At 51.4% G+C, this 16,520-nt stretch overlaps 1 protein-coding gene across 2 annotated transcripts in view; it reads left to right on the top strand.

Moving 5' to 3' along the window:
- Nucleotides 1–16,520, top strand: part of TRAF2 (TNF receptor associated factor 2) — a 45,359-nt gene that overhangs the window by 16,525 nt on the left and 12,314 nt on the right. For both annotated transcript variants that reach the window (XM_066580046.1, XM_066580045.1), the window contains exons 3-5: nt 4,452–4,655; nt 6,149–6,227; nt 8,782–8,880. In XM_066580046.1, the coding sequence (XP_066436143.1) occupies nt 4,459–4,655; nt 6,149–6,227; nt 8,782–8,880 (375 nt within the window). In that variant the 5' untranslated portion in view covers nt 4,452–4,458. The remainder of the gene's footprint in view (nt 1–4,451; nt 4,656–6,148; nt 6,228–8,781; nt 8,881–16,520) is intronic.

The raw sequence follows: 16,520 nt of genomic DNA on the forward strand, positions 1-16,520 counted from the left end.
GGCCGCGGCTTCTGGGATTCATGGTGGATTTTTCTTGTACCACCAGCCTTCCTTCCAAGGGGTTGTAATTTTTTGGATTTTGTGATCTTACCCGCTCTCTTATGGCTCAGAGCAGTGGCGTCGGCGCTCATGCGGTCGTTGACCCGACTGTCGGCCTGTGTAGAAGAGACGTTTGTTTGCTCTACGGAAAGTCCAATCCCGAAATACATCTTCTTTTGCAAGTGACCTACGGATTGCTGTTACACCGTCCGATGGGCGGTTCATCCCCAGATCTCGTCCGGGCGCTCGCTCCTCTTTTTTTTCTTAAACCGTACGCATTATGATGTTCGACCTCTCCAGCTTGGAGGGCGCTGCAGACGCTACACGCTCCAAATACTCTGCGCTTGCTTCATGGAGGAAGGTGCCTGATGTCATGGGGGATGCCGACAGACAAACGTACCTGGGAGACGCGGTGGTGGGTGGAGACGGCCTGGAGCGGTCTGTGAGCTAAACCGCCCGTCAGACAGCGTAACGGAAATTCAGCAATTCGCTCAGTCAAACGGTTAATCTGCTTGTCGAATAAAGCCCTAATAGTATCCGTGCACAGTAGATGGAGGTGGGCTGCTAACGGTACAAGCGATCGTCTCACCGCCGCGCACGTTTCTGTCCGTGTGGCCGTACGTGTTCAGCGATGCCCGGTGACTGGAGAGCGTTCTGGTTTTATTTTAAGGCCGCGCCTGATACTGTAAGATGGGGCGAGAGCTGCGTGCAACTTATTAACCCCTTACTGCCTCAGGGCTTCTATTAGAAACGTAAAAAAAGAATAACTTGCACCACGGACATGGTTTGCACTTAAACAGCTGTTTAGGAACATCCAAGCCCGGCCATCTTTACCGGAACCTCCGTTCTGTCTGTGGGGACCGAGGGGGAACTTGTTGGCCAGAATCCCAGAAGGGATGTATAGTGTAAAGCCGTCACCAGAAGACCCCCAGACCACAGTGACAATGGTGGGGGCGGAATGATGTGGGGGCTGTTCTGCTGCTGGAACTGGGGCTTTAGTCAAGGGGGAGGGGATTATAGACAGTCCTAAATATCAGTCCATGTTGGCCCTTCAGGCCTCTGCTGACAAGATGAAGATGCGTTTCACCTTTCAGCGTGACGACCCAAGGCATTATATACCCGCTGTACACGGCCGCCGCCGACTCCTAACTGTTTTCAGCGATTTATTCGGGCGACTATTGGTCCGGGTCGAGGTATTTTTTTTACACTGAAAAGTTGAGGTTCTGTGAATCCCCGGCCGGGAGACACGAGCAACAAGCTGACGGCGGTAGTGTATAGCGTCATATGGAGGACACGCCCCTCCGGTCCCTTTATAATAGAAGTACTACGGGCGCCTTAAAGAGAAACTTACCGGGTAGAAGGTACAAACTGGTTCTGGAAGCTCCCAGGACTACATATTACTGCCCACGGGGGAGATCTACCTCCAGCCAGAGCGAAGCACCTTACAAGGAGCCCCTCTGATCTGAAGGAGCCTTCACACTTGGTGCGCCTACAGCATCTTCATGGAGGGTACCCGCAGCCCTCTTAGTATTGGCCTTGAGGTCCGTCCGGTCCTGGCCGTAGTCGGACGAGGTGGGGCCTCTTACATGAACACCGGCTTCTTTCCAGATGATAACTCTGTCACCAGCAGATGAAACAATTGTTTGCTGTGAAGGACTACTCCGGCGATAACACACTTACCGATAACACACTTACCGATAACACACTTACCGATAACACACTTACCGTCCCTCCTCCACCAGATTGCCTGTCTCACTCTGGATGCCTCCTCTGTGTATTACAACCGCTTCCACACAGTGCAGCCCCCTGTTTAATGCTTATCAGACACCATCTTGATTGTGTGTCGGCGTGTTTAAACAAAACCAAACTTTCAGATCAGTCCTATTGGGCCCTCTGTCCTGTGATGGAATATAGCTAGCGATATTCCGCCAGCGGGGAGCCCTGACAGGCTCAGCGCAGAGACCTATCTGACAGGCTCAATGCGGAGGATTGCGGCATGCTGTGATTTGAATCCTGTGAGCAGAGAATCACTATGATTTTCCGCTCGTGGATGTCCGGGTGTTGCTATGGAAAGTGTTCACCTGCGGCTGGATTATCGCTGTAGATAATGCAGTGAACGATCGCCCGTGGACAGGAGCCCTTAAGCATTAGCTAGAGGCTATACCATTTCTGCCTGCTGGGGGGACAGTTTAATTCATCATTACCTTCTATAGTCACGTAAGTAGGCTGCAGACCATAAAGGTCCCTTTTACACAGGATGACTGTGGGGTGCAGACAGGAGCAATGGTCCCTCTGTGAATGGAGGCGGAGTGTGGTGGGGATCATTCTGGCCTGCCTCCATTCACAGTAAGGTGTTCATAGATTGAGCGGCTCCTGTTACACATGGCCGACTGTCATCTGGTTTTTAGTTCTGTGGGATGATTGTCAAATTTGCTGTTCCAAGCGATAATTTGGGGACATTATTTAACAAGAGACTTCTGGTCCCCGGGGGGGGGGGGGGGGGGGGGGGTCTGCCCTGTGTCCCAGCTGTGGGGGATCCCCCCCCCCCCCCCCAGTAATTACTATATACCATCTTCAGTCATTACCACTTGAGTGCGTATGGAATACTCTCATTTATTTTTTACCCCATTCTTTTGGAGGTTTTCTTCTCTTTACATGCGCTGCTCTCATTGTCTGTGGATTTTATGCGGGGTGGGGGGGGGGTGGAATTTTTTTGAAAAGGACTAACTTTTTGTACAGATGCGTCAATTTTTGATCTTTTCGAGGCGGCGCTGTCTGAGTCGGGTTTTATTTCTCCATTTTGCGCTGTGTCCCCCCCTTTAGGCAGTTTTTGTGGTAGGGTCCATGTATCTGCATCATACAGACGAGACACTGATTAGTTTCAGACAGCATAACCCCGAGTAGGCCAGAATGGAGATCACATGACCATCAGAGGAAAGAGTCCGGGGGCTTCAGACAGAAGAGATAACACTAACCGACGCACATATACTGGGGGGGGGGGGGGGTAAAGGAAAATCACCGGAGCGGCCCTTTAAACTTCACCCAACGAGCGTTTCTTGCTGCGTCTAAACGCGAGCCATCGTGCCCTTGTATAAATGCAGCATTAAGCTGATACGTGGGCCCTCTTGATGATTGCCCACTTCCATTTGTTTCAGTGACCGCTGTTACATATAAGGGTCTTTAGTCCAACGTGTGATGACCTTCACCAGTAGGGGACGCCTGCTATCGGAGGACGGGAAGGTCCACAATCCCCGGGGAGGTTTTGTTGCTTGGTCACATACAGTCAGCTGCCTCTGTCCTGATACGCCTGGGAAGTGTAATGGGGTCATTGTCCTGTGATGTGACTTGTGGTCACGAGGACCTTCACTCATGTCCCACATGACTCGTATCCTCCTCATCCAAGCTTCATATACTCCTTATGGGTTTAGTCTGGACTGATGGCTTCGGGCGTCTGGACTAACGGGCTGCACTCTGCTCGTTAATGGAGCTTGACTTTAATGCATTATCTCTCCTGAATCGGCCGGACTTGGAGGTAACTTCATGTTACAAGGCCCCCGTGTCAGAGTTTGTATAATTCCATACCATCAGGTTGTGGACTAAGAAAAGGGGCTATAGTGGCATCCATTATAGCTGAGCACTTCGTATATAGGTATAGAAGAATCATGGACCCGTACGGTAAAGCTACACGACGGTTGTTGTGACTTGTTATAATTTAAAGGAAGTCGGTTACCTACCATTATAAACCAATCCTGTATGCCGACACGTCTGACCGTACCACGGGGACTCCGCTGCCCTGCTACCCTCTCGCATGGCGCGCCCAGTGCACAACGGTGGCAAACGGACTGATTAGCCATTGGGGTGCGGGCTGTCGCGGGCTCCCCTCCTCCACCTGCAGAAGCCACGCCCCTTGTCTGCCGCTGTATATTCTAGACGCTACACTGCGCAGTGAGGCTGATGGCAGGAGCGCGCCACCTCACATATTTTGGATGTGCGGCGTAAGTGTAGTGCGTGTGGGGCGCACAGCGTGTCCAACTGCGGCAAATTGGAGATCTCAGTGGTCAGGGCAGGGTTGTGGTTTGTGCCGGTGGGGTGGGGGGGCTTCCGCTAATGTGCGTCACAGCGCCACTGAAGAACATGGATGGTACGGATAGCCTCCCCTCTGGTTCGGGTGGTTTGTGATTGGAGGTAACGGATGGGCTTTAATCTCTGGTTACAGTGACCGGTCCGCGGACACATGAGAAGTCTTACCTCTGTGTGCGCTGGACTTGTTTCTGGTGCACAGCGTGTCCGCACCCCATAGTCAGCGTCGGCGCTCCCGCCCCGCGTGTTTAGTCTCGTCTTGTTTTGGTATAAATAGTAATCTTGTGGTGGTTTAATGTTCCTCCTTTCCTCTCTTCCTCTTCTTCATGCAGTTTGCACATGGCCGCTGCAGCGATCTCTGTGTCTTCCCCGCCTGGTTCGTTGGACACAAACCAGCCTGGATTCAAGAAAGACATCCTTGGGGCGAAGTTAGAGGTGAAATACCTGTGCTCCGACTGCAAGAACATCCTTCGGCGGCCCTTCCAGGCCCAGTGTGGACATCGGTACTGCTCCTTCTGCCTGAGAAAGATTATAAGGTGAGTGGGGGATGGGCCTTGTAGCCGGTCATACCTGGAAGCCCTTCTGCACCCGTGACCTTCATAACGGGGACTCCCGGCCGCTGTAGTCGGAGTCTTGTAATGTCTGATTGAAAGCCATCGGCCTAGACAGAGGGGAGATCCTATTGGGAAGGGCTGACCGTCTGTGCCGTGGTCCTTCAGGGGTCTATTCAGACCACAAGGGGGCATATAGGATAAAACAAAATGGGGTCTGCCTGCTTCTGCAGACAAGGGACAGGTGGACCTGGGGGTTGGTGCCCCCCAACCTCTTGTAGTATCCCCCCACAATATCTGTTCAGTGTTGGAGCCGGGGTCCCATATCATCATGCATGGATCCGGAGGTGACTAATGGTGACCACCGCTGCCGAGCCGTGTTCAGCGTTGGTCTACGTAGCGGTGACGTCCGCGCTGCATGTAGTTATGGTAGCCGAATCATCCGGCTTCACAAGACTCTTATTTCCAATCGCTGTTTGTTGCAAACTGACTGCTGATATGAAGCCGACCTAATAAACATAAAGTGCAGTCTGCTCACGGCCAGTAAACGTCTGATGTTATGGGCAGAGGTTTGCTGTCTTCACAGTCGTGTCGCAAAGAGATTTTAATTTAAGGGGCTGTCAGGTTACTGGAGACCCCTTCGCTTCAGAGCAATCACCGGGACCACAGCGAGGGCTGCACTGAGCAGCGATCCTGGCAGCTGCGATGGGGTAAGTATAGTTCAATTTAGGCCAGAGGGACACGGGCGGATTCCAATTGTAGAATCTGCGATTAGCGTCCGCGTGGGAGATCATGGGAAGCATGTACTTATGGTTTTTTGCCCACACTCGCAGACGCAAATTACTTCTGCAAGCAGAGGAAAAAAATCGCAGCACGCTCTATTTTGCCACGGATTCCACGTGAACAACATCCCTTGAAGTCAGTGGAGGCCGTCTGACCCGCAGCCCATACGCAATTACCATGGAATATGGGCCGTGTGTACTTGCATCGTAGCTAAGAGATTGGCGCAAGGAATACAAATTTAAAATAAATAAATAAAAATAATATATTGCGCATGACAGACGCTGAGCGGCCGCGGTCATCCGTACTACCGGAAAAGACGGTACACCGGGTCATCGGCCGGGGTCTCAGCCAGAATCCGCTGCAGGCCTCCCAAATGCAGTAATCCAGTTCACCCGTGTCAGCCTTAGTATTCTAATACAGGCTATTGATGCGGGTTGTCCAGAAACCCCCTTTTAATATTTGCGTTTCTTTTCGGGTTTTTGCGCTAAATATGTCGAGCGGTCGGTCCTAGAGAGCTGAAACCGGTCTAAAACCTTGAAGTGCCCGCTTCACCTCTCTGGCCCATAATCGTGCCAGGCGTTTGGCCGCGCATGAAGATCAGACAAAACAACGGAAACATGAAATCTGAAATGATGCTATAAAGGTCCGTTTTGTTCTTGTACTGTTAAATATTCCCTCTTTTGGATGTCTCTCAGCTCCGGACCCCAGAAGTGCGCAGCCTGTATCCAGGAGGGTATATTCGAAGAAGGCATCTCCATTTTGGAAAGCACCACAGTAAGTTGTATGTCGGCTGCTTTCAGGCCAAGTTATACAGTGAAGTTACAGTGTGTCTGCAGCGGTCAGCCGTAACCTTATAACCACTGACCGGTGAGGTAAATACCGCTGATTATCAATGGCGCCTGTTGGGGGAGGGGGGGCTGGGGGTTGGCTTATATCAGGTAGTCAGTGACCAGTTGGCTCTTGAAGTTGATGTTGAAAGCAGAAAGAATAGAGACATGTATGAATCTGAGCGACTGACAAGGGCCAACCTGCGGTATGGCGACAACGGGGTCAGAGCATCTCCGGAACGGCCTGTCGTGTGGGGTGTTCTTGGTATGTGGAGGCTAGTACCTACCCGAAGTGCTCCAAGGAAGGACAAGCGGTGTTGGGGGCCCAAGGCTGAAGGCCGCCCATCTGGTCCAATCCCACCGAAGAGCAACTGTAGGACAAATTAAGGGCCATCCACACTGCATATGTTCATCCGTGGAACACACACGCTGTACCTACCTAGCATTGTACAGACAAGTCCCCCCATCATGGCGGCGGGATCCCGGATGGCGGCGCCCCCAGCAGGATAATGCACAGACCGCACTGTAGGAACAGAGATGATGGTGATATCTACTCATCTGGTCGAGAGGAACCAGTCCGACCCACGGAGGCCGAACCGAGCCGCTTCCAGGACTTGGTGCACCTCCAATTATAAACTACTTTCACAATCCGAGGCGGAGTCCATTACTCTGCATATTAGGTGTTTATCTGTCCACCAGATTGGTGTTTTTGCAGAATCCCAGCAATAAGCGTTACTAGTCGTTACCTTCTCAATGTCCATTTTCTGTTAGAGTTCAAACCAAGTGTTTTGCCCGCAGAAGCCGATCAGCTGAAAACCACAGTGTTTGGCGGTAATCAGTGAGGCTTTATGTGCCATTAACATTCACATCCGAAACCCCATAGAGACTTTGTAGAAGCAAAGAGTGGAACGCGGCCGCACTCCAACTGGGCCGTCATTGGGGGCCGTAACAATCTAAAAAGAAAGGTTGGAAGTAAACTTTAAGAGCACCTGCTGCTGACCTCACGTTACCGGTTACCACCGGACGCCTTCCGACGTCTTGTGGAATCCATACCCTGATGGGTCAGAGCTATGTTGGTGTCACCAGGTGGACTTGCATAATGGGCAAGTGGTTTAACTGTGTGTTTTTTTGTTTTTTTTTTTGTTTAAGGCTGACCCAACTTTCCTCCGTTTACCAACCCGGCCCATAGAGTGAGGGGAGATCATGACCAATCTAACTATGCCCTTTTATATTTCAGGGCCATGAGGTCCTATCGATACCTTTTTCGCGCTCTGTATACCAGTTGGTGGTGAGCGCCTAATGGGTGGTTCACTCCACTGGACGGCTTTGGACTCTTCCTCTGCTGGTGCTTCAGTCCTGTTGATTGATGCTTCCAGCTCTTTTAACCTTTTATCTGCCAGTGTTCCAGAGTTGGAGCAGTGGATGCACACAGTTGCTGGCTTGCTTTGGATTGGGAGGTGGATCCTTATTCGGCAGGTAAAAGGTTAAGCTAGCGGCGGTTTGTGTTGCAGACGTGTCATGTGCGCCGCACTTCTGGGATTGATGCATGCAAAGTGACTTGCCCCGCTGTGAATATCGGCCTCGCTGACGACATGAAGTGCAACACACGGCCTCTCCAGCTGAAAGGCATGTCCACACCTAGCGGAGATGCTGCGGATGTTCCATGGCAAAGTCTGCAGCATCTCTACATCACAAACGGCGCCAAAATCCGCATCCATTGGTGCATTCAAAAACATTTTTTTTTGCTCTAATCTGCTGCGGATTCGCCGTCTGTCGGCCTGCTGCTTGTAGCACACAATCAGCAGCGCATGGAGCAGATCTCACCTGGTTACAAGCGCTGCAGACGCTGGTCAGGTGATGCGCCCACTTCTGCATCACCTGATTGGCAGTCGTGGCTCTTAGGGATGGCCGGATGAGGGATGTGGGGGCTGATCCGGACGCTGCAGTGAGGGGCTGTTTATTACGAGGTGAGGAGCGACAGATGATTTACAGTCAATCTGCATCAAATGCTGCTGATTGTCAGGGAATGCTCTTACTGCGGAAAATCTGCAGCATCTCCGCTGTGTGTGAACATACCTGAAGTGAGCTGGATACGTCAATCAGTTGGCATTGGGGGACCTAGAGCGGAGTTAGGGTAAAAGTGAATGCATGGGGGTGGGGAGGTGGGAGTAGAAGCATTGGGGGGGTGAAAATGAATGCATAAGGTATTGGGGGTCCCGGGAGTGAAAGCCTAAAGCAGTGGGGGCAGTGAAAGGAAAGACATTGCCAAGAAGATAAAGTATTGGGGGGGTGAGTGAAGGAGAAAGCATTTGGAGGCGTGAAGCCAGTAAAGTGCTGTTGGCGCTACGTAAATAAAGATTATTAAACCTGAGGGGCCGTAGCCTTGTCTACTGAGGTGTGTGAAATTGTGGGATCTCTGAGACGTGAAGTCGCGGTTGGTACGCTGTAGTGCTGTAATCTCCCTGTACGGACCCTCATCTCACTTTCCTTTGCATCATCAGGCCTTTTCGGATAACGCAGCACGGCGAGAGGTGGAGAGTCTGCCGGCGGTGTGCTCCAACAATGGCTGCACCTGGAGGGGGACTATCAAGGAGTATGAGGTGAGGCCGGTCACTGCGCTCCATCTGTGCGAAGTAGTCAGAGCTTCCCGTTATTGGCTACGCTACAAAGCGTCAACAACTGAGAGGACTATCTAATTTACTTCTGAGAATTGGAAGTTTGTGATGGCTCCGGAGCTCGTGGCTGTCTCTGGCTCTGCAATGTGAGAGCTCGTGGCTGTCTCTGGCTCTGCAATGTGAGAGCTCCGGGCTGTCTCTGGCTCGGCAGTGTGAGAGCTCCGGGCTGTCTCTGGCTCGGCAGTGTGAGAGCTCCGGGCTGTCTCTGGCTCGGCAGTGTGAGAGCTCCGGGCTGTCTCTGGCTCGGCAGTGTGAGAGCTCCGGGCTGTCTCTGGCTCGGCAGTGTGACAGCTCCGGGCTGTCTCTGGCTCGGCAGTGTGACAGCTCCGGGCTGTCTCTGGCTCGGCAGTGTGACAGCTCCGGGCTGTCTCTGGCTCGGCAGTGTGACAGCTCCGGGCTGTCTCTGGCTCGGCAGTGTGACAGCTCCGGGCTGTCTCTGGCTCGGCAGTGTGACAGCTCCGGGCTGTCTCTGGCTCGGCAATGTGACAGCTCCGGGCTGTCTCTGGCTCAGCAATGTGACAGCTCCTCCACTTTCTGCAATTGTCACCAAGCAAAACCAAGCCCCCACCCTTGAAACTACAGGGGCTTCCCTGGTCTTAACTATTACTGAACTATCTTGAGGATAGATCATCAATGGTTAAAGGGGTTGTCTCGCTGCAGCAAGTGGGGCTATACACTTCTGTATGGCCATATTAATGCACTTTGTAATGTACATCGTGCATTAATTATGAGCCATACAGAAGTTATTCACTTACCTGCTCCGTTGCTAGCGTCCCCGTCTCCATGGCTCCATCTAATTTCAGGGTCGTCTTGCTTTTTTTAGACGCGCTTGCGCAGAAGGGTCTTCTCCTTCTCTTCGGTCAGGGCACGAGCGGCGTTCTGGCCCCGCCCCCTTCTACGCGTCATTGCGTAGCTCCGCCCCGTCACGTGTGCCGATTCCAGCCAATCAGGAGGCTGGAATTGGCAATGGACCGCACAGAGCCCACGGTGCACCATGGGAGAAGACCCACGGAACATCGTGGGGGAAGATCCCGGCGGCCATCTTGGAGAAGGAAGAAGAAGGAAGAAGTTGCAGAGAGGGGATTCGGGTAAGTATTTTTTTTAATTTTTTTTATTTTAACACATCCCTTGGGTTTGTCCTGCGCCAAACGGGGGGCCTATGCAAAAAAAAAAAAAAAAACCCCGTTTTGGCGCGAGACAACCCCTTTAAGTTCTGAAAAACCGCCTTCCACCCCTTTATGACCGCAATACGCCTTCCTACTGACCTCACTAATGGGCTTTAGACCGGCACATACATCTTTTTAAGGCTGTTGCTTAGCTGAGTACTGACAGCCAGGGTCCTGCTCTAACTGCCAGAAATGGAGAAGGCTCAGATTGGGGAAGTTTAACCCCTTGCATTCCACAATCAATAGCAACTACAGGCATGTAAGCAGATGACAGAGGGAGGGGTTCTTTGTCACCCATCGGCACCCCACAGTGCGATCGCAAGGTACCAATGGGTTCTCATGGCAGCCGGAAACCTGACCAAGGCCTCTGTCTGCCAAGTAACTTATACTGTTAGGCTCCGCCTCCCTCGGTCTAATGGGCTGCTTTCATACGCTTAGTAGAATGCAGTACATAAGTAATGCAGTGTAGTATCCTAGCGATTAGGCGGCCACATCTTCAGGTCTCCTTCACAGACTAAAAAATAGTGAAAGAATTATCAGGAAAGCTTGACAGAAAAAAATGTTAGTTACTGCTGTTTGGCCTCCAACAGTTGATTACCAGCATTGAGGAAACTACAACTCCCAGCATGGCCAACGGTCTGGGTATGGCAGGAGTTGTAACTTGCAACAGCTGGACGGTTGTCCTTTGGAGACAAGTGGTGCGGATGCTGACCTGACAGAACTAGATGGTCTCCATGTATCCCCACGTGTATGGTCGTACAGCTGCAGACACAAGGTGCATGCTGGTATCATGGGGGTAAAGTCTGTCATCCTTCTTATTATACCGCCATCTCCTCCTTTATCTCTCTAACAACTCTTGACCTCCAGAGTAAAGTTTACATCTGCTTATAGTATAACTTGCACAAAGTTTGTTGGCAGCGTCCCAGAACATGTGACCACTACTTCTGCCCGATGTTTTCAGTGCTGACCCCTGGTGGCTGATTGGCTGTTCACATCCCTCCTTCTCTTACAGGAAGTGACACGTGTGGGGTATGATGGGGAATTGCGCCTTGAAGGCTTGTATGGGCATAGATGTAGCAGTCAGTTCTCTGGTCCCTGCTATGCGGATGGCACTACCGTTTGGTCTAGACACTACTATGGGAGTTGCTGGCTAGTCTGCTCCGACCTTCAGCATTTGCCCTTGTCCGGGGCATCAGGTGCTGCTGGGGGTTATAGTTCAGGGCTGCTTTGGAAATGTACGCTTCTCTTGTGGATCATAAAGGCAGTTTGCCGTCTCACCAGTTTATGTTAATCTTACTATTTTTAATTTTGTGCCACGCATCTGGCGAATCAAAAACGAGAAATTGTGAGCAGTAGCTGGCAATCTAATCCTCCACAGTGCCCATCTAATCCTCCCTGGCGGTCTGGTGATGGGCACTGTGTCCTCTCTAATCCTATCTGGTGATGGGCACTGTGTCCTCTGTAATTCTCCCTTGTGGTCTGGTGATGGGCACTGTGTCCTCTGTAATTCTCCCTTGTGGTCTGGTGATGGCACTGTGCCCTCTGTAATCCTCCCTGGCCGTCTGACGATGGACACTGTGCCCTCTGTAATGCTGTCTGGTGGTCTGGTGATGGCACTGTGCGCCCTCTAATCGTGTCTGGGGATAGGCACTGTGCCCTCTCTATTCTTCCTGGTGGTCTGGTTATGGGCACTGTGCCCTCTCTATTCTTCCTGGTGGTCTGGTTATGGGCACTGTGCTCTCTCTATTCTTCCTGGTGGTCTGGTTATGGGCAATGTCTTCTCTCTAATCCTGTCTGGTAATGGGCACTGTGCCCTCTATTCCTCCCTGGTGGCTGGTGGTCTGGTTATGGGCACTGTGCCCTCTCTAGTCCTGTCTGGTGATGGGCATTGTGCCCTCTCTAAATCCTCTTGCCCCTCCCCCCCCCCCTGGTGAGTTGAATGTTGCTATTGAAGCATCAGACTGGTTGAGTAAGTTTTGGCGCCAGACGTAACTGGCAGCTGCTCAAAAAATAAACTGGAAAGCACCTAAAACACCCGCAGTACCTAACAATGTGGGAGGGGGGCGAGGACGAGCCCTGTGTAAACTTAGGTCATCAGCTGTTGACTCTTTCATTTCCCAGGCTTCTGCTCCCCTTCCTGGGCACAGAGCTGCATGCCTCGGGGCAGGGAGGTGAGGAGAGGAATGGATGACAAATGTGACAACGTAGACAAAGCTGCAGGCATCTATTGGGGAGGGGATCCCAGCAGCGCAGGGTATTGCAGTATGGGATTTGTAATGATCTTTTGGGCTCGATCACATGTGAAGAGAATGGAAATAAGGAGATCGCTGACACACGAGGAACTGAGCGAGGTCAGCAGCACAGAGTATTTCAGGAGATGAATGCGCTGCTCCTGTGGGGTGCACAGTGATAAAGTCCGCAAAGGATATTCCTGGTGATCTGTGGCAGACATCGGGGGATCAATGCCCTTCATACTCTACAGTTATGAACTGGGTGCCACTTCAGCCCCAATGATGAGGAACGTCCTGGACAACCGAGAGAGGTTGTTGTTCTGGAGATCGCCGATGCTGCACAACCTCATACTGGAGGATCGGCCGGCTGCAGGAATAGCCGACATCATGGGGGTTTATGGGGAACGTGTTTGTGTCATTATCCATGAGGAAGCCATCTGCACAGTGGGTCCCCAAATGTGTGACAACAGATCAGAAGAACATCGAGTGACAACTTCCCGCTCCATTTGTCAGCGTTTCTGGACTGATAAGAACTTCCTGGACCAACTGGTCACCATGGAGGAGACCCGGATTTATTGGTATGACCCTGAAACCAAGGAGCAGTCAGAGTGGAGGTCCAGTGGTTCTCAGCCACTAAGGTGATGGCGTCTGTGTAAAGATATATACAGCCACCACTAGGGGGAGCTCACTACATACAGATATATACAGCCACCACTAGGGAGAGCTCACTACATACAGATATATACAGCCACCATTAGGGGGAGCTCACTTCATACAGATATACACAGCCACCACTAGGGGGAGCAGTCAGAGTGCAGGCCCAGTGGTTCTCAGCCACTAAGGGGATGGCGTCTGTGTTCTGGGATAAGGAGGGCTGCTGCTAGTGGACGACCTTCACAATGGTTCCACCATCAATGCAAGGGATTACATTGAACTTTTGGACCAATTGAAGGCAGCTCTGAAGGCCAAAAGGTGCAGCAAGCTGTCCAAAGGAATCTTGTTCCTGCAAGACAACGCCTCCGTTCACACTGCACAAGCGACCACGGCAAAACTGGTGGAGCTAGGCTTCCCGCTGGTTGACCACCCACCTTATTCACCAGATCTAGATCCCTCCGACTATCATCTGTTTCCAGAAGAAACACCTCAAGAGGACTGATGCCATGGCTGCTACGGGTGACTGGTGTGAGGCGCGACTGAAATCCTTCTTTTTCCAAGGCTTCCAGGACTTGGAATCCCGATGTAAGAAGTGTGTTGGCATCAGTGGGGAGTATGTGGGAGAAATGGAAAGTGTCATCTTCCTATCTCATTTCTTTCTGGGTAAAGCCAAAGACTTATCAGCAGCCCCTCGTATAATGGGAATAGTGGATAAACAAGAATCTGACCAGAAAAGATAACAAATCTCTTGGGAGGTTAATCAGGATTTGGAGGAGACCGTGCGACTAGTAGGAACATCCAAACAAAGTTCTGAGGAGAACGCATAACCAGCCGAGGACTCCAATGTAGAGCGTTGTGTGCGTATAGAGATGGAGAGAGAACTATTAACTGGGGTAACTTGTAATTCTTCCTTTAGATCCCTCGTAGTTGGACTATTCACTGAAACATACATAGATTTGGGAGTTGTGGTATCTTCTAGGCCTCGGGGCTATATTTCCGCCCATCTGCTTCCATTGGTGCGGACGTTTGAGGAGAAGGTCGAGGTCTGGAATCGTCTCCCGTTGTCTGATTGGCAGATAAATCTTATTAAAATGGTTCTGATGCCGCAACTCCTTTTATATGTTTGACTAAGTTTGAGGAAATTGGGGAAGATGGATCTAGAGAGATGGATTGGATGGTCCATGTCAAGTGCTGGGTGTATGGAGGTGTGATAAACCGCCCCAGCCCCCGCAGCACAGAGCGTTTCAGGACGTGGCCTCGGGTACAGGAAGCAGAACCCTCTGCACTCCAGCTGCTTCAGGAAGGGAGTCAGAAGACGTAACAGCAGGAAATCCATTGTGAGAGTCATGGTTAGTAATGTGTATCCGGTCATACGGGTGCGGCGGCGGCCATGTGTGACCGGGGGGGTATTCTTCCAGCGGTGGAGATACGGCTGACCACCTCCCATCTGTTTCCTCAGTTTATACCTACACGGGCGGTTTTCTCATGTGAGTCTTGTGCGTTGAGACCTATAGGAAATAATGGCCATCGCACTCGCATATAAAGGCCAACTCCACGTTATGCGCCATTACGGTAGGTGTGTTTTGGTTTGGTTTTTTTGCAAAGCATCGCAATCGCATGCAAAATCCTGCATTAAGAGCGCGGCATCGGTATCCGTATTGGTCTGAGTTTCTTGGACAGATATCAAATTTACCCCTGTAAATATGGCCCTGGCTTTCTGCCTGTTGCAGGACTACTACTCTCAGCATCACCTGCCATCCCTTGATGTCTTGGAAACTAAAGTGTAAGGAAGGGTTAAAGGGCGGCCTTGTTTTCTGAGAAGGGAGTGTCGGCACCCTGTGCCAGCTGCCACCAGCGCTGCGGCCGCTCCCTGCATTGTCACACAATGGCTGACGGGCATGGGAATTACATCTTAGGGTTGGAGATACTTGGCGCTCTGCTTCCATTACCTAACTGTAGTCAGATCCCCTCCCCCGCCCATCCCGTAGAGGGAGGCGCCGGATCCGATGCAGGACACGGAGTTACAGGATTATGCAGTTTCAGTAAACTAATCCCATAACGTCATTGTTACACGAAGCGGTCTGGCACCAACGCAATGATGGCGAATATCATATAAATGGGGGCTTGGTGGAATGAAATAGGAAAAAACCCACCGCTCCCACCATCTTTGTTTTATGGCTTCTGTATCATTATGACCAGACTAAATTTTATCGTGTTTTTGTTTTTTTTCCTTGCTATACAAAAAAAAAATAAATCCAGAATATAAAAATCTAAGGTTCCTTTCTGCTGCCAGAACTTTTAAGTGTTTTTGTCCTTCCTCGTGGCCTGTCCTAGATGCTCGTGGTACCGCTCCGGAGTACATGCAACCTTAATCGCTTTTTTATCACATTTATTTTCTTGGAGACTGGGTTAAAAAAAAGGCGCAATTCTGGCGTTTTATTCTTCCCCAGACAACCATAGGGCAGAGCGAGCGAAGCGGTGCAGTAATGTAGGCGGTGTCCGCCGGGTCCAGACCCTTCCTGACGATGGCGCGTGTTTAGTCCGGCCGCTCTCTGCAGCATCATGAATGTGTTGGTTTAGATGGAAAGCTCCTAGACTTTGGTGGTGTAGAGGATGACCGGCACACGTACCCCATCCGTTCCCCACAGGCGTTGCTCCTCCTGCGCCATTTCACTGGTTTTCTGGGGGTATGGTGCATGCTGGGAGTGTTGGGACGGACCGGTCCATGATGGGCGAGGTTGTGATGTCTGTGATTATGGCTGCCGTCGTACAATCAGTTGTTCTCTGGGATGTCTGATGTATTTGTAGGCTGGTATAGGAGTCTCTGCTCGTTCAGGTCTGTCTACGAGGTCTGTCTATATTGGCTACTTGATGTCGGAGTACGTAATCTGCCGGGGGGGACGTGTTGTATTGTTCCTGCCACGTTACCCTTCCTGACCTAATATCGTTTCTCCCTAAGGCTGGGTTCACACAGGGCCGCGGTTTTGCAGCGCGGAATTTCGCCACGGCAAATCCGCCCGTGGCCGCTAATCTCGGGATTAGCCAGCCATGTGGACGAGATTTCTCAGAAATCTCGTCCACACGGGACGGCTAATCCGCTGCGGTAAGTCAGGCTGGAACCGCGGCGGCCGTGGTTTCAGAATATGCGGCATGTCTGTTTATCTTTTCTTTCCGCCGCGGCCGCACTCTCCTCTATGGGAGCGCCAGCCGCAACGGAAAAGCGAGCGGCTGGGCCGCTTCAAAGCCGCCGCGGCGGTTCTCCCGGCGGAAATCTCGCGGTTTTTGCTGCGGCCAAACTACGGGATTTCCGGCGGGAATACGCTCCGTGTGAACCCAGCCTAAGGAGAGCACCAAGAAGGTGGGAGGAGACTTCTAAGGCCATCCATGCTCCTCTGGGAAATATGCAAATGGAAAGATGGAATATTACCTCTGCAGCACCACCTATTGGAAGGCAGCCTTACTGCAAGTTAATGTTAAACTTCTTAAACAAGTCTTGAAACAATGAGTGGGAATT

Source organism: Eleutherodactylus coqui, chromosome 10 (assembly GCF_035609145.1).
Source record: "Eleutherodactylus coqui strain aEleCoq1 chromosome 10, aEleCoq1.hap1, whole genome shotgun sequence".
Classification (NCBI taxonomy): Eukaryota; Metazoa; Chordata; class Amphibia; order Anura; family Eleutherodactylidae; genus Eleutherodactylus; species Eleutherodactylus coqui.